Source organism: Lissotriton vulgaris, chromosome 1_2 (assembly GCF_964263255.1).
Source record: "Lissotriton vulgaris chromosome 1_2, aLisVul1.2, whole genome shotgun sequence".
Taxonomy (NCBI): domain Eukaryota; kingdom Metazoa; phylum Chordata; class Amphibia; order Caudata; family Salamandridae; genus Lissotriton; species Lissotriton vulgaris.
This window is the reverse complement of record NC_141686.1, coordinates 97,951,098-97,974,990: the sequence shown is the minus strand read 5'-3', so window position 1 is coordinate 97,974,990 and position 23,893 is coordinate 97,951,098. Positions and strand designations below refer to the sequence as shown.

The 23,893-nt window shown below is 52.0% G+C and overlaps 1 protein-coding gene across 10 annotated transcripts in view; it reads left to right on the top strand.

Moving 5' to 3' along the window:
- The window catches only part of MICAL3 (microtubule associated monooxygenase, calponin and LIM domain containing 3), a 2,050,293-nt gene that overhangs the window by 1,762,034 nt on the left and 264,366 nt on the right, over nucleotides 1-23,893 (top strand). For 7 of the 10 annotated variants that reach the window (XM_086952901.1, XM_086952911.1, XM_086952910.1 and 4 more), the window contains one exon: nucleotides 5,520-5,570. The exons of the other annotated variants lie outside the window; for them this stretch is intronic. In XM_086952901.1, coding sequence (XP_086809027.1) covers nucleotides 5,520-5,570 — 51 coding nt within the window. The remainder of the gene's footprint in view (nucleotides 1-5,519; nucleotides 5,571-23,893) is intronic. 10 annotated transcript variants of the gene reach the window in all.

Sequence of the window (23,893 nt, the reverse complement as noted above, 5' to 3'; positions counted from 1 at the left end):
TATTAAGCGCGCAGCTACCCGGAGGTTTCCCGGCGCTAGGGCAAACTGAACGGTGAGAGGGAGGGAGGAACATACGCTCATAGTTTTAATTGTTAAAGAGCCAAGTTTTTATTCCCTTACGGAATTTCAGAAAGCACAATTCGGTGCGCAGAGATTGAGGAAGAGAATTCCATAAGGAAGGGGCCAGCAGGGAAAACGAACGTCCTCCCATCTTGGCTCTGTTAGTGCGCGGAATCTTAAATTTATTTTGCGTCGAGGACCGAAGTGTGCGGGGGGGGGATATATTGCTGCACCAGAGCAGAAAGATAGCGAGGGGCTCTACCAGTCATGATTTTATGCATGTAGCAAAGTGCTTTAAAGTTGACTCTGCTTTCAATCCGCAGCCAGTGCAGATTCCGCATATGGTGAGCGACCGAAGATCTGGCCGGAAGGTGACAGATCAGGCGGACAGCCATATTCTGTACCACCTGGTACTTCTTGATTACCTCTTTAGCGGCACCTAAGAGCAAGATGTTTCCATAGTCCAGGCGTGAGATGACAAGAGCCTGGACTACGGTCCTCAAGGTGTCCGCAGGCAGCATCCAGGTGATCTTTCTCAACCACCTGATGATGGTAGTACAGGTGGCTGAGACTTTCACACACACGCGTTTCCACCTGTTCCCTTTGTGATGCCTCAGTGGGACTTGAACTTGGTCCTTACATTACTGATGTGCGCTCCCTTCGAGCCACTTCGCAACTGTCCTCTTTGCCTTCTCTCTTTGAAGACTGCCTTCCTGGTAGCCACCCCCTCTGCCAGGAGAGTGAGTGAGCTCCAGGCTCTATCCTGTAAACCTCCTTTCCTTTCAGTCCATCCGGACAAGGTTGTTTTAAAGACAAGACCTTCTTTCCTACCGAAGGTGGTCACGGCCTTCCACATTGGGCAATCCATTACCTTGCCCACCTTCTTTCCGCCTCCCTCGAGAGAGGAAGAAAGGCTCCACCGTCTGGACCCAAAACGTGCGCTCTCGTTCTATCTGGATCGCACACGCCAGTTCCAGGTGGATGACCAACTCTTTGTTGGTTACCTGGGCGCTAAGAAGGGGAAAGCGGTACACAAGCGGACCATCTCGCGGTGGATCATCTTGTGTATCCAGGCGTGTTACTCCTTGGCAAAGAAGAAACCCCCTGTTGGCCTGAGGGCTCATTCCACTCGAGCCACAGCGACTACAACTGCCTTGGTCGGAGGTTTGCCCTTGCAGGACATCTGTCAGGCAGCTACGTGTGCCTCGCTGCACACGTTCGCAAGACACTACTGCCTGGACAGCCAAGTCCGGAGGGATGGCTTCTTTGGCCGTTCCATCCTCCAGGACTTTCTGGTGTGATTATTGGTTCGCAGACCCACCACCGGGGTTGGTATTGCTGGGGTATCTATTGTAAGGTAAGGAATCTATCACTAACGTGTCTCTTTCAGATGCACAAGTTACTACTTGTGTAACGATATATCTGTAAGAGACATTAGTTAGTGATAGATTCCTTGCCGACCCACCCATCCTCCCCGTTCTGCGAACCGATATCTAGGGTTAAGGCCATCCCCTTTTAGGGCCCTAGTTTCAAGGCACCAGTGTTGGTTTTTAGCAAAGCTCTGCGTTTCTGGCGCGGAAAAGCTGTGTCTAAGAACTGACGTCAGCACGCGGATGCGGCGTCTAAGTACTCCGACGTCATCACGGCGCCGACGACGGACGCGGAGCCGCAGACGACGCCTACCGACGCGCAAGGGTACTGCTACGCAAAAGTTTTCGGATCCAGTCTGACGCCTGGGGATATTCTAAGGTAAGGAATCTATCACTAACTAATGTCTCTTACAGATATATCGTTACACAAGTAGTAACTTGTGCTTCAAGTCCCCTGTTGTACAGAGATTCTTAAAAGGCATTACGCATATGTTCCCTCCTGTTCCTTTCATAATGCCTCAGTGGGACTTGAATCTTGTTTTGACCTACCTCATGCGCGCTCCCTTTGAGCCGCTTCACAATTGTCCCTTACGTCTTCTGACTTTGTAAACTGCCTTCCTGGTGGCTATCACCTCTGCCAGGAGAGTGAGTGAGCTTCAGGCTCTTTCTTGTAAGCCTCCTTTTCTGTTGTTTCATCCAGATAAGGTTGTGCTCCGCACTTTTCCTTCCTTCTTGCCAAAGGTGGTCACTGCCTTCCACATCGGGCAGACTATCACCTTGCCCCCTTTCTTTCCGCCTCCGCCTCCTTCCAGAGAGGAAGAGAGGCTCCACCGTTTGGACCCAAAACTTGCGCTCTCCTTTTACCTGAATCGCACACAAGCATTCCGGATGGATGACCAGCTCTATGTTGGCTACGCAGGCGCCAAGAAAGGCCAGGCTGTTCACAAGAGGACTATCTCCCGCTGGGTCGTCTTGTGTATCAAGGCCTGTTATTCTATGGCTAAAAAGGAAACTCCGTGGGGCTGCATTCTGAGGTGATGAGGGATGGCCATTTTGCTCGTTCTGTGCTGCAGGACTTTTCGGTATGAGTAGGTGGACACCCTCCTCCAGGAGCAGGACTGCTGTGGGATTAATTTTAAAAGGTGAGGAATCCACAGGCAGATGTATCCATCAGAAGTACAAGTTACTTACCTTCAGTAATGCTTTTTCAGGTGGATACAGTATCTGCCTGTCGATTCCTCACTGAATCACTCTCCTCCCCATTGTCCACCTTTATATACCAAAAAAGTTGTCATTGTTTGACATGGTTGTTTTCCTATGTCTTTTGCTTTCCATCCTGTTGGTGGTTAGAAAATGCTTTCTTTCTTTAGCTTTTCCTCTTTGACTATATACTGTGTGTATTTGTGTGTATATTTTATCCTCTGTATACTCCAATTATGTTGTCGGTCCACCCGTTCGCCTCAAAGCCACTGAAAAAATGTGTGGCACTGATGTCCAGAAGCTGACGAGGTCTTCTTATGGATTTAATTCTTACTTTCCTCATGTCTGTGCAGTTTGAAACCATTCATTGTTGCTCTATGTGTCTCTTGACCTGACAAATTGCCTTTTTGTGTCAACGTATTTCTTCCTACATGTTAAAAACGTTGGACCCTGACAAGCTTTTTCTGTGCACTTGCCCTTCCTTTGTGCCTAAGGTGGTCTCTCCTTTCCATATGGGGGATTCATTCTCTAACCTCTTTCTTCCGTCGTGTTAACCCCTTTAAAGAGACGGAGCAGTTACACAGACTGGAAATTAAGAGCGCATTCTTAATCTGCATTGGACCTGTTTTCTGTTGGTTATGGGGTTTCTCAGAGGGGTAATACTGTGACAAACTTCACTATTTCATGTTTGTTTACTCTTTGCATAGAAATTTGCAATGCTTTGCCGAATAAATAACCTTTTTCAGGTACTCCAGCCCTTTACACCAAGGTCATGGAGACTTTTACAGCCTTGTCCATGGGTGTTCCAATGGTAACATTTTGCAGCCTCAACTTGGACTTTGATTCACACGTTTGAGCAACCAAGTACTAGTGTTCAACAGTCTTGATAAATGGCAGCTTTGTCAGAGTGATTTCCATGTTTGATTGACACTCCTCCTTCCCACCTTATGTTGGGCACTGCTTTGAAACTCAGTCATAAGATGAGAAATCCTCAAGTAGTATCCTTAAGAGCAAGTTACTTACTTTTATAAACTCCTATTTCTGAGGGCCACTGTAACTACCTTCAGATTCTTCACCTCCTTTCCCACCTACCCAAATTTATCAAGTTCCATTCTATTAAATCTTCTTGTGTCAGCTGACGATTGTGCCTTGGTCAGGTTCCTTCTCTGCAGGCCCATTGATGGGTGGGAAAAAGTGAAGAAACAAACACCAGTACTTCACAATTTATATATAATCTGAGGCTGTCACGTCCTGGGGAGACGCTGGAGAGTTGCTGCATAGCCTTTTCCTGATCTAGTCGGGCACCTGGGATATTCATATGGTAAGGAATCTACTGGATGATAGACCATCCAGGAGAAAAAGTGTTACTGAAGGTAAGTAATTTACTTTACTGCCATTCGCTGAAGGGGCCGCCTAATGAAAAATAGGTTCCATACCGCTGTAAGTATGCAGGCATCCTATAGCATTTTGTTACATCTAAAAATGTATCCCCACTTCCTAGCGCCCTGTACTGAAAGCAACAGCTCTAGATGAACAGAGTGCCCTCCACAGGCTAAGTTAAACAATCTCCTGCTTTTCGTTACATTTCAAACCTGTATGTATGCGTCCTATCACTTACCATTTTGTCTGTTCTATCCTGGAGTGAAGATCCCAGGAGCTTTTCTTGTGCTGAATAAACACTTTTTCTGAAAATAAAAAGTTTTATCATGTGGTATAAACCTAACTGCTTTAGTACATATCCCTTTCCGTTGCTAGCTTTCTGCTTTTTGTACTGTCAATGACAATGTGTGTGTAAATACCAACATTCATGTCCAGTTGCAGGAGTATGTTGCCATTCATGCAATAACGTTTTATTCCCAGCCTCCTTAATCATAACATATTTGTGTTTCTTCATTTCTTTGAGTGATTTACCGGCTTGATTTAGTTTCACCAGCTGTGAAGATGCTCAGTTTCTCCTACATTTCATTTTAATAAAGACTTCATGCCTGGCCATTCATAGTGGAGCAGTGGCACTTACTCGCTAGCCATGTATAATTGTAGTAGTGCTTCCTATTGGGTGTTGACTGGGATGTGTCCACTACTCAGAATAATCACATCATTGCACTTGTATTTACGAACTCTGTGTGCTTAACACTGTACAGAGGGAATGGCATAACTACCTGGCTTGAGTGCTACATACTATTAATGTGGTTCTAGACTTTGACATAGAATGGCCATGCAGCTTCCCCAAGATTAAACTGACTGTGTTTACACTCCAGAGAGGGCACTAAATTGCGGCCACCCACACCAAAGGTTAAACTGGATCTGAGCACCTCTTCAATGCTGGTGGATCCTTCTCATAGTAAAGCACAGTAGAACTGAATTGACCAACCAGTGCTCCCCGGTTCTTCTTTTCATAGTCAGTGGTACTCTAGCTTGCCTCGAAATGATTGAAATATTTGAAGTATGAATTGCCTGTTCTGTATATCATCCTATTGTCCTGCAGAGACTGGAAGTCCAGTGTTGGTCAAGGGCACTCCTTAGATACAAAATAAATTGCCAATTCGTCTCAGTGCCTAGAATTGAGGACAGTGCATGCTATCTAGACCCCTGACCAATTTCTCAAGTAGAAATGACAAAGATAACAATGTTTCACTATATTTAAAGAAAGATTTTAAGTCTGTGCCTCCTAGAATGGGGGCTCTGCAATTGCAAGGTAGTTCTACTGTGCTTTTCAGTGATAATCTTCATCGTTGCTATTGTGTTACCATGCAGTCCTCATGTTGACCATTACTTAACAAAAGAGCGATGTGTTCATATATTTTCTTAATTATTTCTGTGTGCTGGATTTTATGTTTAACTGTTTGATTTTGCTCCATTTTTTTTGTTTTAATTCTTTCCATCCTAAAGTCAGTTTATGTACCACACGCGCTGGCATTCAAGAGATCATACGCCACAAAGGTAGTGTTTCATTCCCATTCATTGGTCTTTGTTGCATGCACGGAAACTAATTTCTTCTGTCATCTTCACTCTAACAATGTCTATTTTTGCTTGCACGGATCTTAAGAAGTGTTGGTGGTTGGGACTTGGTGATGTTGGGCACTAAGGAACCCTTCCTTGGGACTTTGAGATTGTTGACATTAAGGATCCTTCTTTTTGACTGAGCACGTTTTTCACTTGAGACCTGCAGACCATCCAAAGATAAAGCTGCATGTGGTAGCTCTGAATTCACCAGTTCATGAATGTCAGTCTCTTCCTAATTTCTTTTTTTTTTTTTTTAAACATAACCATAAAATCTCCTGTTTACCCAAAATTTTCAATTACTTTGTGCCATGGGTTCATAATGAGATGTCTTATTTCTGCCCATATCTAGGTAATAAATGTTGAAAAGTAAAAAATGCAAAAGTAGCACTGCCTATGCGGTCTGCTAGCTTAGTTACTGGGTGAATAAACTTGTTTACTAAGACTTTGGCCACCATCACGAGTTGGCCAAATATCAGTGCTGATATAGAGGGGTGCTGGAGTTGCTGGAGTTTCCAATTCTGACAACTATCACCACACCTAAATACATTCATTAAAGGTTTTGGGACAGTGACTAGTAGAATCTGGAAATGTGTGGAAATGTTTCCAAAGATTCCAGGGGCTATTTGGCTGATATTTACTACCTACTCTGTACTGGTGGAAAATAAGTGAGAGTGGACAGGTTGTATGGTTTGAGGGTAGGCTGTGGCCTTGCAAGAAGAGCATTGTCTGCTCCACCAAGATTTTGTTACTCGTTTATTCCCTCATTTCAAGCTCCCCCTTCACTCTCCTGAGTCTTTCCTCCGCATTCATTAAAGGTTTTGGGACAGTGACTAGTAGAATCTGGAAATGTGTGGAAATGTTTCCAAAGATTCCAGGGGCTATTTGGCTGATATTTACTACCTACTCTGTACTGGTGGAAAATAAGTGAGAGTGGACAGGTTGTATGGTTTGAGGGTAGGCTGTGGCCTTGCAAGAAGAGCATTGTCTGCTCCACCAAGATTTTGTTACTCGTTTATTCCCTCATTTCAAGCTCCCCCTTCACTCTCCTGAGTCTTTCCTCCGTATTCCACTCGTTTTTTACCCTCATCTCAATCTACCCCCTTTCACTCTCCTGTGTCCTTCCCCCACTATTTCTTGCACTTTTGCTACCTTATTTGCACTTTTCTCTCTCTTTTTGCCTTTGTTTCTGTAGTAGGGGATCTCTGTGTATAGTCATAATCTAGTGAATAGTCCCGCCCATGTGCGTGGACCCCGGCAATCAAAAATAATCTCTTAAGTTGTTAAAATAATGCAGAAACTGCAAAGACACTTAAGAGAGAATTTAAAGACAAATAATGCAGCCTATATCCACAGGCTACACTGTCCAGTACTTCAACTAGAAATTCCACCAAAAATCACCACACACAGCACAGCCTGCTAGTTTCTACCATAGAGAAACTTGCCTCCCCCAGTCAAAGACCCAGGAATGATAGAGAGGAAGGTAGGGACAGACAAGCCCCATAGGCTGCCATTATGTGGCTTAAATAGGATACTGTGCCTTTAAGAGAACTTTCCAGAACTTCTCCCAGTATCCCAGAATGCATAGCAGGTCCCTCTACTTTCAGTTCTTTTTTCCGGCTCCTGCTTACAGGACCCTGGCATTGAGCTCTCCCTTTTTCAAGGGTTTATTGAATTCGTTTTTGCACTTTTAACTTTTAAAAGTGTTGCAGTTACTGCTTGGTGTTCTCTTCTCACTTTTGTGCTGTTTTTTAGGCGTTTTGGGGCTCCGAAATGCCTGGCCTTTTTGTTAAGTGCCCAGCATGTGAGAGGAAGAAGGCCAAAAGCGACCCCCATGATGTCTGCATCGTGTGCCTTCCAGAAGATCATGGCCCTGAGGAGTGTGTTATCTGCCAGCAACTTTCTGCTAGGACCCTCAGGGACAGATTGAAGATCAGGCTGGCTGGCCTGGAGGATAGGCGTCAACGTGCTGCAGGTGGGTCTGGGCAGCCTGGGAGGGATCCCTCTGCCTCTGCTGAGGCCCCTGGGGGGCTCCCCGGGGGCAGGAAGTCCAGCCAACGATCCCATTCTCCGTCGGCGTCGATGGCATCGACGACGGCGTCGAGAGGGATGACGACGGCGTGCTCCCCTTCTCCCCGGGGCTCCGGGTCGAGACGGCGGGACGGTTCGACGGCGAAGGAGAAGCCGACGTCGAGGCCGCCGTCGACGTCATCGTCTTCGTCGACGTCGAGATCTTCCTACCGACGCCGAAGGCACAGTGACGTGTATCGACGCTCGCCGTCGAAGCGGCGCCGACGCTCGCCGTCGAGGCGACACCGTCGGTCGTCGTCGAGGCGACACCGTCGATCGCCGTCGAGGCGACACCGCCGATCGACGTCGAGGGGCTCCTCGACGTCGGGTACATCAAGACGACGACGGCGCTCGTCGTCGAGGGCGGCCCGCTCGACGTCGAGAGGACGACGGAGGTCGACGTCGAGGAGTCGACGTTCGGCGCCGAGGAGGAGACGGTCGACGCCGAGAAGACGGCGCTCGACGCCGGAGTCCAGGAGACATCATTCGACGCCGGAGAAGCGTCGTTCTGCGTCCAGCAGACAGCGGTCAGCGTCGAGGAGCAGGTCACCCGCTCCAAAACGGCGGAAAAGGGACTCTAGTCCCAAGAGTCACGCTACTTCCAGCGGTGGTCGCAAGAGGAAGAGGTCGCCTGCGGATGGGGATGGCTCTCCTCACCCCTCGCCTAAAGGGACACCGGGCTCGGTGTACTCGGAGGTGTACACTCCGTCCCGGCCCAGGACTCCGACTCCTCCCCCCGTGCCTAAGGAGGACCCTCCGCCCAAACCACCACTGCCTTCGGGGGACCCTTCTCCACCTCCGGTCCCTCCGCATGGGCCCGCACCGCAGCCGAAGGTTCCTCCGCCGAGGTCCACTTCCCTGCCGTCCCTGCCTGCTCCTCCCAAGGGGACTCCGAAACCGAAACCCCGGGAGGAACCGAAGACACCTCGTGATGAGCCGAGGAAGACCCCTCCGCGCAAACCAAAGGAGCGCCCACGAGCTGGCAGGTCTCGCTCTCGCTCTGGGCGGAAGGAGAGATCGAGGCGCAGATCATCCACGAGATCGAGGCACTGCCATAGGAGGCGCGAATCTCGCTCACACACGAGGTCCTCTGGGACCAGGGATTATTCACCTACCCTATCGGGGTCACCGGACACCAGAGTGTCCCCGATAGATGACCTGGTGGCCTTTCAGGACGTTCTGTTGCGGGGCGCGGCGAAGCTCGGCATTTCCCTGACGGTGCCTACACCGAAGACATCGGTCATCTTCGAGACGCTACATCAGAAGCATCTGTCTCGTCCTCTCCTGCCCCTGGTGCCGGGCCTGGAAGAACCTGCTATGGCTCTGTTTCTCACCCCGGCTGTGACGAGGGCGGCTCCGTCGAGATTACTAAAGAAGTACCGGGCTCCCGACTCGGATCCGGCCTTTTTGAGGGCTGAGCCTCCGCCTGACTCCGTCATCGTCACGGCGGCCCGCAAGCAGCATGCCACCACCCCGACCTCCACGGTTCCCCCGGACAAGGAATCGAGATGGATGGACTCGGCAGGGAGGAAAGTTTGTGGTACTTCCGCGACCTCCATGAAAGCGGCGAGTGCCACGGCTTTGTTGGGTCGCTACGACCGCGCCCTCTGGGACTCCCTTGAGCGCTTTGCGGAGCATTTGCCCCGGGAGCAGCGTGAAGACTTCATGGAAGTCCTGAGTGAGGGGATGCTGGTGGCCAACCAGATAATCAGCGCGGCTGCGGACTCTTCCCTGTTGGCGGCTCACGGATTTTGCCACGGGATCAACCAACGGCGCCACGCATGGCTCCGGCTTACGTCCCTGAAACCGGACGCACAGCAGAGGGTGGCCAATCTGCCGTTTTCCGGTGAGACCCTCTTCGGGAAACATGCTGATGATGAAATGGCCCGCATGAAGGCGGAGGCCGAAACGCTGACGGCTGTGGGCCTGGAAAAGCCCAAAGAGACCAAGAAGCAGTACCGCCCCTTCCAACGGCGGTTCGGCGGACAGGGCCGAGGACGAGGACAGGCTTCAGGGCACTCGCAACAGCAGCAGCAGTTCCGGAAGCCGTTCCAGAAGCGGCAGAAGGGCAGGGGAGGCCAGCAGTCGGCTCCGGCGCCCAAGGGCCAGGCGGGGTCTAGGCCCTAGGAACTTACTTCCCCCGGATCCGTTACCCACTCCGGTAGGGGGAAGCATACAACTTTTTCTGGCAGAGTGGAGAAAAATTACTCAGGACAAGTGGGTGCTGAATATTGTTTGCAATGGATACAGTCTTCGGTTCACCAGCCCTCCTCCAGCTATTCCCCCGGTCACCTCGCAGTTTCAGCTGCGCGAGCTTCAGGCGGAAGCGGATATCCTGTTGAGGAAAAGGGCGATAGAAGACGTACCTCGGTCCCAGAGAGGAAGAGGTCTGTACTCCCGGTTCTTCCTGGTTCGCAAGAAGGACAAGAACGAGTTCAGGCCCATTCTGGATTTGCGACAGGCAAACAAATGGATTCGCAGAGAAAAGTTCCGCATGCTGTCGTTGCATCAGATTTACCCTCAGTTGCAACAGGGAGACTGGCTTTGCGCTATAGACCTACAGGATGCTTACTTCCATGTGCCCATTGCACACAAACACAGGAAGTTCCTGCGGTTCCAAGTCGGCACCCATCACTATCAATACACAGTACTCCCATTCGGACTGAAGTCTGCGCCGAGAACATTCTCGAAGTGCATGGCGGTGGTAGCAGCACACCTGAGGAAGAACAAGGTGTTCGTCTACCCGTACCTGGACGATTGGTTGATCAAGGCATCCTCCTTCTCGGAAGCGCGAACACACTTCCAGAAGACGTGCATTCTCTTGAACAAGTTGGGGCTGCACATCAACATGGCCAAGTCTGTCCCGACTCCGGTCCAATGCATACAGTACTTGGGAGCCTCCATCAATACGCTGTCAGCAAGCGTGTCTCCTTCGGAGGAGCGACGATTATCACTCCTTCGGAAGGCTCAGGCTCTCATGACGTCTCCATCTACAACAGTGAGGACGGTGTCTTCTCTACTGGGATCGATGGCCTCTTGTATCTTCCTGACGCCACACGCACGGCTGCACATGAGACCATTGCAGGAGTGCTTGGAGGACCAGTGGGATCAGAGGAGAGGATCTTGGGACGACAAGATTCGACTGTCGCGGCATGCTGTTCAGTCTCTGAAGTGGTGGTGTTCGGCGGAGAATCTCCTCAAAGGGGTTCCCTTTCACAAGGACATACCCAGGCAGACTGTCGTGACAGATGCGTCTCTTCTGGGATGGGGAGCGCACTCCGGGACTCTACAGATTCAAGGCACGTGGTCACCGACGGAGGCCACGTATCACATCAATTTCCTGGAACTCAGGGCTGTTCACTTGGCGCTGAAGGCCTTTCTTCCGTCCTTCCAGACCAACTCTCTGCTTGTACAGACGGACAATACCACCACGATGTATTACCTCAACAAGCAGGGGGGCTCGAGATCGCGCACTCTGTCTCAGGAGGCGCAGACGATCTGGCACTGGCTCCTAGCCAGAGGACTGACGATAACGGCCACCCATCTACCAGGTGTGCAGAATGTTCAGGCAGACGCGCTGAGCAGGCTGCTTCAGGAAAACCACGAATGGGTCATAAACGACGAAGTACTAGGAGAAGTCTTCCCAAGGTGGGGAACTCCAGACGTAGATTTGTTCGCCACCGCCGAAAACAGCAAGTGCAGAGACTTCGCCTCCAGGTACTTCCAACAAGGGACGCTGGGGAATGCGTTATGGATCGACTGGACGAACAGCTTTCTGTACGCTTTTCCTCCCATTCCCCTGATTCCGGCGGTACTCATCAAGCTGGCCCGGTCCAGAGCTCGGATGATACTCATCGCCCCGGAGTGGCCCAGGCAGTGGTGGTTCACGGACCTACTTCACCGGTCTCTCCTCCCTCACATTCGGTTGCCGTGCAGGCCGGACCTTCTCACGAAGTTCGGGGGACGGATGTTACACCCCAACCTCTCGTCTTTGAGTTTGGCGGCATGGCTCCTGAGATAGTGCAATATGGCCATCTGAATCTGCCCGATGACTGCATGGACATACTGAAGGAGTCTAAGAGACCTTCCACTCGGACTTCATACGCTTACAAGTGGAAGAGGTTTTGTATCTGGTGCCAGTCTAAGAACCATGATCCTACGACCTGCAAGGAAGATGTCATCCTTCCTTACCTTTTGCATTTGGCGCAGTCTGGCCTTAATGTCCATTCCATTAAGGTTCATCTTGCTGCATTGACTGCCTACAGGAAATGCCCTTCACAGACTTCCTTTTTCCAGATCCCTGTGATCAAAGATTTTCTGGAAGGTTTGAAGAAAGTATTCCCTCCTGTCAGGCTTCCCTCGCCTTCATGGGAATTGAATGTGGTGCTGTCCAGATTGATGAAGGAGCCTTTTGAGCCTATTCATAAGGCTTCGTTGCAGCACCTGTCCTGGAAGGCGGCGTTCCTCGTGGCCATTACATCGGCCCGCAGGGTGAGTGAAATTCAGGCGTTGTGTTGTAATGAACCTTATACTGTATTTCATGCTGCTAAGGTTGTTATGCGTACTCACCCTAAATTTCTTCCCAAGGTTATTTCTGATTTTCATGTCAACCAGACGATAACTTTGCCTACGTTTTTTCAAAACCCTTCATCCCCAGCGGAGAAGTCTCTTCATTCCCTGGATGTTAGGAGGGTGTTGAAATTTTATCTGGATAAAACCAAGGATATTCGTAGGTCTGACCAGTTGTTCATCAATTATGGGTCGGTCAGGACGTGTCTTGCGACCTTGAAGCAGTCATCTCTAGGTGGATTGTGTCCTGCATTCAATTGTGTTACCAAAAGGCTAATAAGACCTTAGGAGGTAAGCCTAAGGCTCATTCCACCAGGGGCAAAGCTGCCACGACGGCTCTGCTCCGTAATGTGCCGATTGCGGAAATCTGCAAGGCAGCCACTTGGAAGTCGGTTCATACCTTTGCTAAGCATTACTGCCTGGACACTGACGCCAGGGCAGACGCTCAGGTTGGGCAGGCTTCGCTGCGGAATTTGTTCGCACAGTAGTGGCGTTATGTATTTATTCTCCACCGCCGCTTTGGTGTGGGGATGGGCTTGCCATTCTATTCACTAGATTATGACTATACACAGAGATCCCCTACTACAGAAGGAGTAGTTTCTGTCCTGTAACTCCAGTTCTGTAGTAGGGGTATCTCTGTTATAGTCATAAGCGCCCGCCCTCCTCCCCGGTGGAGATTTTCATCATGTAAAGAATGCGACAGGTCTGGTGTGCTTCGCCTTCAAAAAGAACTGAAAGTAGAGGGACCTGCTATGCATTCTGGGATACTGGGAGAAGTTCTGGAAAGTTCTCTTAAAGGCACAGTATCCTATTTAAGCCACATAATGGCAGCCTATGGGGCTTGTCTGTCCCTACCTTCCTCTCTATCATTCCTGGGTCTTTGACTGGGGGAGGCAAGTTTCTCTATGGTAGAAACTAGCAGGCTGTGCTGTGTGTGGTGATTTTTGGTGGAATTTCTAGTTGAAGTACTGGACAGTGTAGCCTGTGGATATAGGCTGCATTATTTGTCTTTAAATTCTCTCTTAAGTGTCTTTGCAGTTTCTGCATTATTTTGACAACTTAAGAGATTATTTTTGATTGCCGGGGTCCACGCACATGGGCGGGACTATTCACTAGATTATGACTATAACAGAGATACCCCTACTACAGAACTGGAGTTACAGGACAGAAACTACTCCTTCTTTTGCAGCCTGTTTTTTCCCGCCGCTGCTTCCCCCCCGGCCCCTCCCCACCAGCATGACCAGTGCGACCGGCCCAATCCAGCTCCCCTCCCCGCCTCCCAGCTGTCCAGCCCTCCCCAACCCCTACTTAATGGTGGCCACTGTGCGGCCGGGGCGCTAAAGGCAAGCCCGTCTGTGCCCCTCCGAGACCCGACTGCGACCAGCACCAGGATTTCTGGATCTCTGCACCGCCAACGCTACGACCCAGCGGCATTCCACGCTCTCAACCCAGGCCGCAACAACAACTGCAAGCTAGCATCACCATTCGACACCCACGAACCCTTCAGCTGTCACCGCTGCCGGCACACCTGCAGCACCGCCAAGACCACTGACCCAGCGCAATCCGCCCGCAAGAACACAACTGAACCGAAAACCCTGCACTTCATCCTCCTCAACGTCCGAACCCTCCACAAACACGCCACCGAAATCTGGGACCTCCTCGACAGTACTACCCTGGATGTAGCATTCTTTACCAAAACTTGGACCAACACCACCTCAGGACTGGACATCGCCATTCCCCAAGCATACAAGATCTCCAGGAAGGACCGCCCCACCCGCCCTGGAGGAGGAATTGCCATCATCCACCCTCCGTCCGAGCACACTCCCCGACGAGCCCACAGACCATGATGGAACACGTTCACTTCAAGATACTGGCCAGCCCTACCTCCACCCTCCATTGAACCCTCATCTACCGTCCCCCTGGACCCCGCAGACTTTTCGCCAACTCCATCACGGACATTATCTCCCCACATACCATCACTTCCACCAACTACACCCTACTGGGAGACATCAACTTCCACCTCGACAACCAACTGGACCCCAGCACCACATCCCTCCCTGACAACCTCCACAACATTGGCCTCCGCCAGATCGTGACCCAACCCACGCACACAGCAGGACACACCCTCGACCCCCTGTTCACAACAGGAAACTCCATCTCCTTCAGCCACACCAACGAACTCCCATGGACTGACCATCGATGCATCCACTTCACCTTCAGAACACCCACCATCCACAGACACCAGCACCTGCTCCCACGAAGAACCTGGACCAGAATCACCGACGACCAGCTAACCTCATCACTCAGCAACTCCACCCCAACCATCGCGGAAAACAACGCCAACACCTCAGCCCGAAACCTGCACAGATGGATGTCTGACTGCGCCAACACCATAGCCCCCCTCAAGAAAAACAACAACACCCACGCAAAGAAAGCTAGATGGTTCACCACCGAACTTCGAGAGTCCAGACGCACTTGCCGCCGCCTCGAAAAGGCCTGGAGGAACACCAAATCCACAGAAGCCCACAACAACTTCAGAGCCGCCTCCAACGCCCACCACCAACTCATCAAAAAAATGAGGAAAAAAGCAATTTAAGACAGAATCTCCACTCATGCACACAAAAGCAAAGAACTCTCAACATCACCAAGGAGTTCGCCCAACCCATCAGCGAGTCCACCGACATCCCTCCCTCACAAGACATCTGCGACAAACTCGGCACCTTTTTCCACCTCAAAATCGAGAGCATCTACAACAACTTTGACAAAGACAACCAACACACTGAACCCTCACCAACCACCCGACACCCTGAAGCCAGTGATCGACAACTGGACAGCCCTCACCACCGAAGACACACTGAAGACGATGATGTCAATCCACTCTGGAGCCCCACAGACCCCTGCCCCACCACATTTTCAACAGAGCCGCCAGCACCATTGCGCCCATGCTCTGCCACACCATCAACCATTCTCTGGCAACCGTCTCGTTCCCTGCTGACTGGAAACATGCTGAGATCAACCCCCTACTGAAGAAACCCTCGGCGGACCCCACCGACCTCAAAAACTAAAGACCCATCTCCCTGCTCCCGTTCCCAGGGAAGGTCATCGAGAAAGCCATCAACAGCCAACTCGCCATGTTCATCGAAGAGCACAACATCCTCGACTCCTTCCAATCCGGCTTCAGAAAAAAAACACAATTTGGAAACCTCCCTCCTTTCCGCAATAGACGACATCTGCACCTTCCTAGACAAAGGTGAAACAGCACCCCTCATCCTCCTCGACCTCTCAGCGGCGTTCAACACAGACTCTCACCGCACCCTAATATGCAGACGCCACGACGTAGGGATCCAAGACAAGGTCCTCGACTGGATCCGCTCCTTCCTCTCCGGCAGAACGCAGTGGGTCAGACTTCCCCCCCCCCCCCCCCCTTTCCTCTCAGACCCTACACCTACCACCTGCTGAGTCCCCCAGGGGTCCTTCCGCAGCCCTACGCTCTTCAACGTCTACATGGCTCCGCTCGCCCCCATCTTCAGAACCTACGGACTCAGCATTGTGTCATAAGCAGATGACACCCAACTCCTCCTCTCCCTATCCACCGAACCTAACACCACCAGACCCAACTTTCGAGAAGGCATGTAAGCCGTCGCCAAATGGATGAAAAACAGCTGCCTACAACTAAACACAAACAAAACAGAAGTACTCATCATGGGCCCAAACCCATACGCCTGGAACGACACCTGTTGGCCCCCTGCACTCGGAACCACACTCACCCCCACGGACCACGCACGCAACCTGGGAATCATCCTGGACTCAGAGCTCAAAATGGACTGCCAGATCAACTCAGTCTCATCCTCCTGCTTCTACACCCACCGCCTCCTACGTAAGACCTTCTAAATGGATCCCCCTCGAAAACAGAAAGACCGTCCCTCACGCCCTGGTCACGAGCAGGCTCAACTACGGCAACGCACTCTATGCCGGAATAAACAAAAATCTCACCTGCACGCTGCAGAACATCCAAAACGCTACTGCAAGACTGGTCCTCAACCTGCCAAGCCACTGCCACATCTCCCAGCTCCTGCGCACACACCACTGGCTCCCCATCGAAGCTAGTCACCTTCAAAATGCTAACCCACGCTCACAAGGCCCTCCACGACACCAGGCCAGAATACTTGAACAGCCGACTCAAATTCCAAGCACTCCAAAGGACCTGACAATCAGCCCAGCTCTCCTACGCCGTGGTCCCCCGCACCAGAAAGACCAGATCGGGAGGCCACTCCTCCTTCCGCGCTTTCAGTGCCTGGAACAACCTTCCGCTCCACCTCAGACACATAACATCGCTCCCCACCTTTGCAAGAAACCTCTAAACCTGGCTCTTCGACAGGCCCCCTTCTTGATGGACTGGAACCTGCGAGACCCCCATCGTCTTGAGACCACGGGTGAGGGGTCGCACTTAACAAACACCTGATTTGATATGATTCCTTCAGTTCTACATTACAATTTTAGTGGTTCCAAAGTTACAGCTGATAAAACCAGCACAACGTTTCCAGACCTGGTCATCTCAGGTCTCAAAACACTGGACCATTTGTAATTGACTGGAACCCTATGCCCTTCCTTAGGGTTACTGCTCCAAGCAACTCACAATAAGTGTCTTTGAAGATGGTAGTACAATGAAGCAATCAAAGCCTAAGCTGAACAGGAGATGGTTTGAGGTTTGGAACCATATTCAACATAAGTTACCATCAAAGTCAATAAATGTAAAGGTAATATCTTAGTAAGTTGATCAGATGCACAACATTACAAACGTAAGCAGTAAAAAAATATGCACAAAGGTGAAAACTGGAAGATGCTAGTCCTAACCATTCATAAGTTCTGATAGCAAGCAGAAGGGGAGAAAGCAGCAGAATTCCATGCCGAACGAAACCCTGAGGCCAGTGTAGCCTACATAGTTCATTGTGTTCTATGGGACCATGTTGGTTCGTTCAGCACTATGGACTACAAATTCAGTGTACAGTGTAATGAAACTCAGTACTAACATTGTTTTATTCAGGGTAAGAATATGGTAAGAGTAACAAACCAGGTGATTTTGTGAGATACTAGGTCCTGTTGCGCCTCACTGTTACAAGTCCATTTTGATTTTGGCAAAAGAAAGGATGTGGCTGCTGTGTTTTTCACCTTCTAATAAGAAAAAAGCTCCTGTTAGTAATCTGGAGACATTTCGTCCAGGGGTAAAGCTATGGATGATGCGTTGCTGTTTGGTAGTCTTATGAAAGGGAAAATGGCACTTAGTTGACTTAGTACACTTCTAGGCACCTTCAGACTCTTCAGACTCTTAGGGTTCAGTTGGGAAGTGCTTCCTCCAGACGACATTGAGTCTTCCTTCTGCTTAAGGTCAGCTCAGATAACCAGCCCTTGCTTGTTTTTCTGGGAGTCCAGTTGGGCGCTCTCTTCTAGGAAGGGTCCTAATTCATTCTACTTTCAATGGAGAGATAGGGGAGCACTCAAAGGCAGGCTGCTCTTTGTAGACACTTGCTGCAGGCAGTCAGATGCAGGCTCCTGCTGTGCGAAAGGACAGTGTGTCACCTGTTGCTGCTGGAGAAGGAGAGGGCACCAGGGTATTATTCACCTATGGAGGTTTATGTGCCACTAAGTTCCTCTATTCTGTTTTGGTCTGTTTTGATATAAAGCTGCAGCTCCAGGTGCTAGGTTTGACAGATGAATCTGTGTACTTGTGCATACGTATGCGCTTTGGCAATATGGTGGTCTTTGTCACTTGGGGTTATTTTAATCTCATGCTGTATCCCAAAAATAATATTTTACCTACCATCAACCAGGTAGCTACCACACACCCATGTGGGTAAGGGTTATTGGCTGCTGAAAAGGTAAAAAAAGCTTGTAGCTTTTTTGGGCCCACAATAAAAATGTCTGTCAGAGCCAACATGATAAAGTTCAGAAACCTTGAAAATCTATTTAGGACAAAAATAACAAATTTGGGACAGCTTAGCATCCCAGAGTTTCACCTTTGCCTCAATACAGTAGAGAGAAAACAGGTTCACTAATGTGCATACTAGTGTGGAAAAAGTATTGAGCAACAGATATTCATGTAAATATGTCAATTAGCTATTAGTTGTGGATTCCTCACCTTAGATTTACCCCATGTGTCAGACCAGATCCAGAGAATTTTTCTTCAGCAGTACCCCTGCGCGTCAGTAGGTGGCGTCTGTTGACCTCGCGTTGGCGTTGAGCGGCGGAATGATGTCGCGGTATCTACTTAGACGCTACACCTGCGCACTGATGTCCGTTCTTTCTTTTTCTGCGCCAGCCAGCTCAGATCCACAGAAAGCGGTACCTCTAGTCATTTTTTACTGTCTTTTTTTTCAACTTTTGTCAACTTTTTTCTCAAATCATTTGACCCCTGGTGCACAGGTATGTCACATCGCGGACCGGCCACAAGCTGATGTCGGTGACGGACCCACATCTGATGTGCCTCTGGTGTCCGGAGCGTCACCACGGCCTGAAATCATGCTCCGACTGTCGGGCCATGACCCGAAGTCTTTGCGGAGTGGTCCCGAAAGCTTTTGGAGGCCCGACAGTCGGCTTAGCGCCGCTCGAGGTCCCAGTCGAGAGGGAGGTTGAGGGGCCGGTCGCGGATCCATCACAAGCACTCCTCTTCCAAGTCTTCGTCTTTGGGTAAGTCGAAGCACAAAATGAAGGCGATAAAGCACCATCACTTTTCCTGCTCTCTCCGTCCGTCGGCCCCGCTGCGGGATGCGTAAGGTAGTAATCCGGCTCTGCCCGTGAACCTGTTCAGTCGGCTCCAAGCCTCCCTCCCTTTCGGGTAGCCGGAGCAACCCCTGTCCAACTTCGTAGCTTTTACGAAGCCCTACACTCCATCTTTGGGCAGCCCGACTCCGCCGACGCGCTTTCGGGCCCCGCATACTCAGCTGGGAGTTCTAGGCCTTCGATGCCGGCGGCTTTGGCCCTGGTGCCGCAGGGCCTCCAGGATTCCAGGCCTAAATCCGGATCGGCGCTGTTCGTCCTCACGACACCTCCTCTGGTGTCGAATCCATTGGCGACACCTACGCCCCTTCCGACGCTGCTTGTGTCCCCAACCGACGTCAACCCAATCCTTCCCCTCAACATGGACACGGAGGGAGACCGGTACCGGCGCCAACCGGTACTTTTGTACCCTTGTTCTTCCCTGGTGTTCCCAATCGACCTGAATGGCAACCAGAGGAGTTTGAGGGGGACTGGGAGGGGTACGTGGACCCTCTGGCAGACCAGTTGGAGGAACCGGACTGGAGAGAGGAGTTGGGTGAGGCAAATGGTCTGGACACTTCTTCAGACCTTGGCATGCTTTCTCCCCCTACCATGGCTACGGAGCAGGGTGCATCATACGCTGTGGTGTTGCATAGGGCGGCAGAGGCCTTAAACCTTGAGCTTCCCACTGTGGCAGTCAGGACTAACCTCCTGACAGGTGCTTGTACCGCAGCAGACTCTTTGGAGCCCCTGCTGCAGTATAATGATACCCTCACGGACATCCTTCTGGGCACTTGATCCAAGCCCAGCACAGGGGCCCCTGTGGATAGGATAATTGCCCAATGCCATTGCCCGGCTGATGCCATTTTCCTCTCCCAATACCGTACCCCCGAGAGCTTGGTGGTCCAAGCCTCTACTTCCAAGGGTGCATTCCCTACCGCTCCACCTAATTGGGAATCCAAGAAGCTGAATCACCTTGGGAAGAATATGTTTTCTTCTACCAGCTTAGTACTGCGGTCAGTGCACACTGCATGTCTCTTGGGCCATTACACCCCCTCTGTGTGCGGTACGGTCACACAGGTGCAGCCACAGTGCCCGGAGGAGGCCCGGGCCGTTCTCTCCCATGCAGTTGCTGAGGGTAGAGATGCAACAAAGTTAACCATACGATGTGAGCTGGACACCGCCGACTCACTATGCTAGACGATTTCAACGTCCGTAGACCTGAAAGACTATGCCTGGCTGAGGTCCATTGGCTTCTTTGGCGATGTCCAGTCGACTCTTTTGGACATGCTCTTCGTGGCTAAGAAAGGGGGGTCCCACCACGTACCACACAGAGCCACATGCCTGCGCAAACAGCCGGGGACGTGGGACCCAGCGTCGTGGGCAGGTCAGGCCACCAGTGCCCCCTCTGCAACAGCCTCCAAACCTTCCTAGTCCGACCCTCCAGGGCAGGATTCGCCATCACCTCCCCTACTGGCAGATCATCACGTCGGATAGGTGGGGTTTTTCAGATAGTCCGAAGGGGCTATTCCCTCCTCTGGCTGAGCCATCGAGTGCTTCCCTGTGCCAGAAGTAGGTTGTGGTTGCTACTTCCACTGGTACTCAGAAGGAAAAAGGCCTGAGTCCTATCTTAGATCTCAGGGATGTCAACCGCTTCCTCCTGAAGGAGAAGTTCAAGATGTTGACATTGGCTCAGGTTCTGTCTGCTCTCGACCCTGGAGAGTGGATGGTACCGTTGGACTTGCAGGACGCCTATTTCCACATCCCTGTCCTGCCGGCCCGCAGGCATTACCTACGGTTCACAGTAGGACAAAAGCATTTTCAGTTTACCGTGCTCCTCTTTGGCCTTACCAGCACCTCTCAGGTGTTCACGAAAGTGATGGCGAGGGTCGCAGCTCATCTGCGCAGATCAGGAGTTCCAGTCTTCCCCTATCTCGACGACTGGCTGTTGAAGGCAGGCTCGCGCCAGGCTCTCGTCTCCCACCTCCAGACTAGGGCAGACCTCCTGCAGTTCGCCGTGGTTCACTATCAACATGCCAAAGTCATACCTAATTCCCTCTCGATAGCTCCTTTCCATCAGAGCGTCTCCGTACACAATGCAGTTTCGGGCTTATCCTCGTCGTTGGCTCCGGAATGTCGTTGCCGGACTACTTGGATGCCGCCCTCGCGCCCTGACGTCAGTTCTTTTTTCCGCGCCAGCAAGCGCCGATCCGGAAAAAGTTGTACCCGTAGTAGATTTCTTTGCTAACTTTTTCGATCCTTTTTGATCATCTTTCGAAGTCTCTCAACTCCGAAGGTGCCGGTAGGGATGCCCAGGTTCAAGCCCTGCACCGATTGCAACTGACTGATGTCGGCTACCGACCCCCGTCGCCGATACCTTCACTGTCTGGGCCCTGACCACGACGACAAGACCTGCTCCGACTGCTGGGCCCCCCTGACGTCCAAAGCTAGACGAGAGCGGTCCCGCAAGCGGCTCGAGCTCCGGCAGTCAGCCCCGCGCCGCTCGAGGTCCCGGTCCGGAAGGAGGTCGATGGACCGGTCGCGGGGCAGGAATCACCACAGTTCCGGGAGTCGTCACCAGTCTTCGGGCTCGAAGTCCTCAGGTAACCTGGGCAGAACGCGACGTCGGAGGAGATCGAGGCCTTCCTCATGGCCATGAGGTCGCTCACTCCTCCGTCAGGTTCTGCGGCCCAACTGGGTCCCCAAGCTGGCTGGGTGCTTCGGCCCCGGTGCTGTCGGGTGCCTTGGCCCCGGCGCCGTTGGCGACTTCGGTCCCAACGCCGCAGGGCCCCGCTCGATCCGGCTCCGGATCCGGGTCGTCGCCGGTTGATCTCACGACCTAGCCGGCGCCAGCCCCCAGGGTGTCGCACCTGGCGCCGTCCCAGGAATATGCTGTCCCCGGTCCTACCCTCAATTTGGTTCCAGCGTCGGAGCGGCGCCATATTCAACGCCGCTAGGAGATTTCTACTACTATGACCCGGCCCCATACTTTTAATCTGAGTATCAGGAGATGGGTGGCGAGGAGGATTGGGAGGGGTCCAAGGACCCTTTGGCACATGAGTGCCAGTCTTCTCAGGACTGGGCAGGTGAGCTAGGGGAGGCCAGTGGTCTGGACACTTCGCCCGGCACTGGTTTTGTCTCCCTTTCTACCGTGGTTACGGAGGAGGGGGTTGCCTATAGTGTGGTGCTGATGCGGACTGCCAAGGCCTTGGGCCTTGAGCTCCCCGTCGCTGCCGTGAGGACTAATCTCCTCACTGAGGTCCTTAAACCGCAGGCAAGCTCGGCTGAGCCTCTGCTGCCGTTTAATGAGGCCTTGTCAGATGTTCTTCTGGGCACTTGGTCCAAGCCCGCCAAAGGTCCGCCTGTAGATAGGAACGTGGCCAGGCGCCACCTCCCGGCTCCGGGCGACCCTTGCTTCCTGTCCACCCACCCCACCCCCGAGAGCCTGGTCATCAGGCCTCTAACTCCCAGACCGCATTACCGACGGCTCCCCCGATCAGGAATCCAAGAGGTACGAACAGTATGGAAAGAAGATGTTCTCACTCAGTTTGGGGTTGCGGTCAGTCAACACTGCGTGCCTCTTGTGCCGTTACACCCACTCTCTGGGACACAGTGCTGGCTGTGCTGCCACAATGTCCGGAAGGGGTCCGGACTAAACTCACCCAAGCCCTTGTGGAGGGTCAAGATGCGGCACAGTATTTCATCTGGTGTGAGCTGGATACCACGGACTCGCTGGGCAGGGCGATTGCAACGACGGTGGCGATTCCTCGCCACGCCTGGCTGAGGTCCACCAATTTTTCGGCTGATGTCCAAAACACCCTTATGGACATACCGTTAGATGCCTGTCGCCTCTTTGGCAACAAGGCAGACAGTGCGCTTGAGCGCTTTTAAGGACCTTTCAAGTCCTTGGGCCTCTCTGCCCCGCACCAGCAAACTGTTGCCTTTCGCTCCTTTCGTGGCCAAGGAAGGGGTGCCCCCACACGTCCTGCCAGCCACGGCCCGCAGACTAACATCCAGCGTGGTGGCGGACGTGGTAACTGCTGTGGCGGCGGTTGGGGACAACGGCGAGGTCAGTCCACACCTACCCCTGCAGCATCCGCCTCGAAACCCTCCTAGTCCGAGCTTTCAGGCCCATGTGACGCCTGTGGGGGAAAGGGTTCGCAATCACCTCCTCCACTGACGCACAGTCACATCGGACAGATGGGTGCTGCAAATCGTCCGAAGGGGCTACTTCCCTCCCCTTCGAGGCGACCCCTCCAGCCATGCCACCGCGTGTCGGGGGATCACTTGAGTCTTCTGCGAGAGGAAGTTACGGCCCTCTTGGCCAAGGGGGCCGTTGAGCGCGTTCCTGGGTCAGAAGTAGGGTGTGGTTGTTACTCCCACTACTTTCCGGTTCCCAAGAAGGGAAAAGGGGGCCTACGCGCATCTTGGACCTGCGGAACGTCAACGGCTTCATCCGGAAGGATAAGTTAAAGATGCTGACTTTGGCTCAGGTCTTAGCTGACCTTGACCCGGGAGACTGGATGGTAGCGTTGGACTTGCAGGACGCTTACTTTCACATCCCCGTCCTGCCGGCCCACCGGCGTTACCTGCAGTTCACGGTAGGCCACGAGCACTTTCAGTTTACCGTGCTCCCCTTCGGCCTTACCAGCGCCCCACGGGTGTTCACGAAAGTGATGGCGGTGGTCGCAGCTCATCTGCGCACGTTGGGGGTTTCAGTCTTCCCCTACCTCGACGACTGGTTGTTGAAGGCGGGCTCGCCCCAGACAGTTGTCAGCCACCTCCAGACTACGGCCGACCTCCTGCACCTGCTGGGGTTCTCCATCAATGTGCCGAAGTCACACCTATGTCCCCCTCAGAAGCTCCTCTTC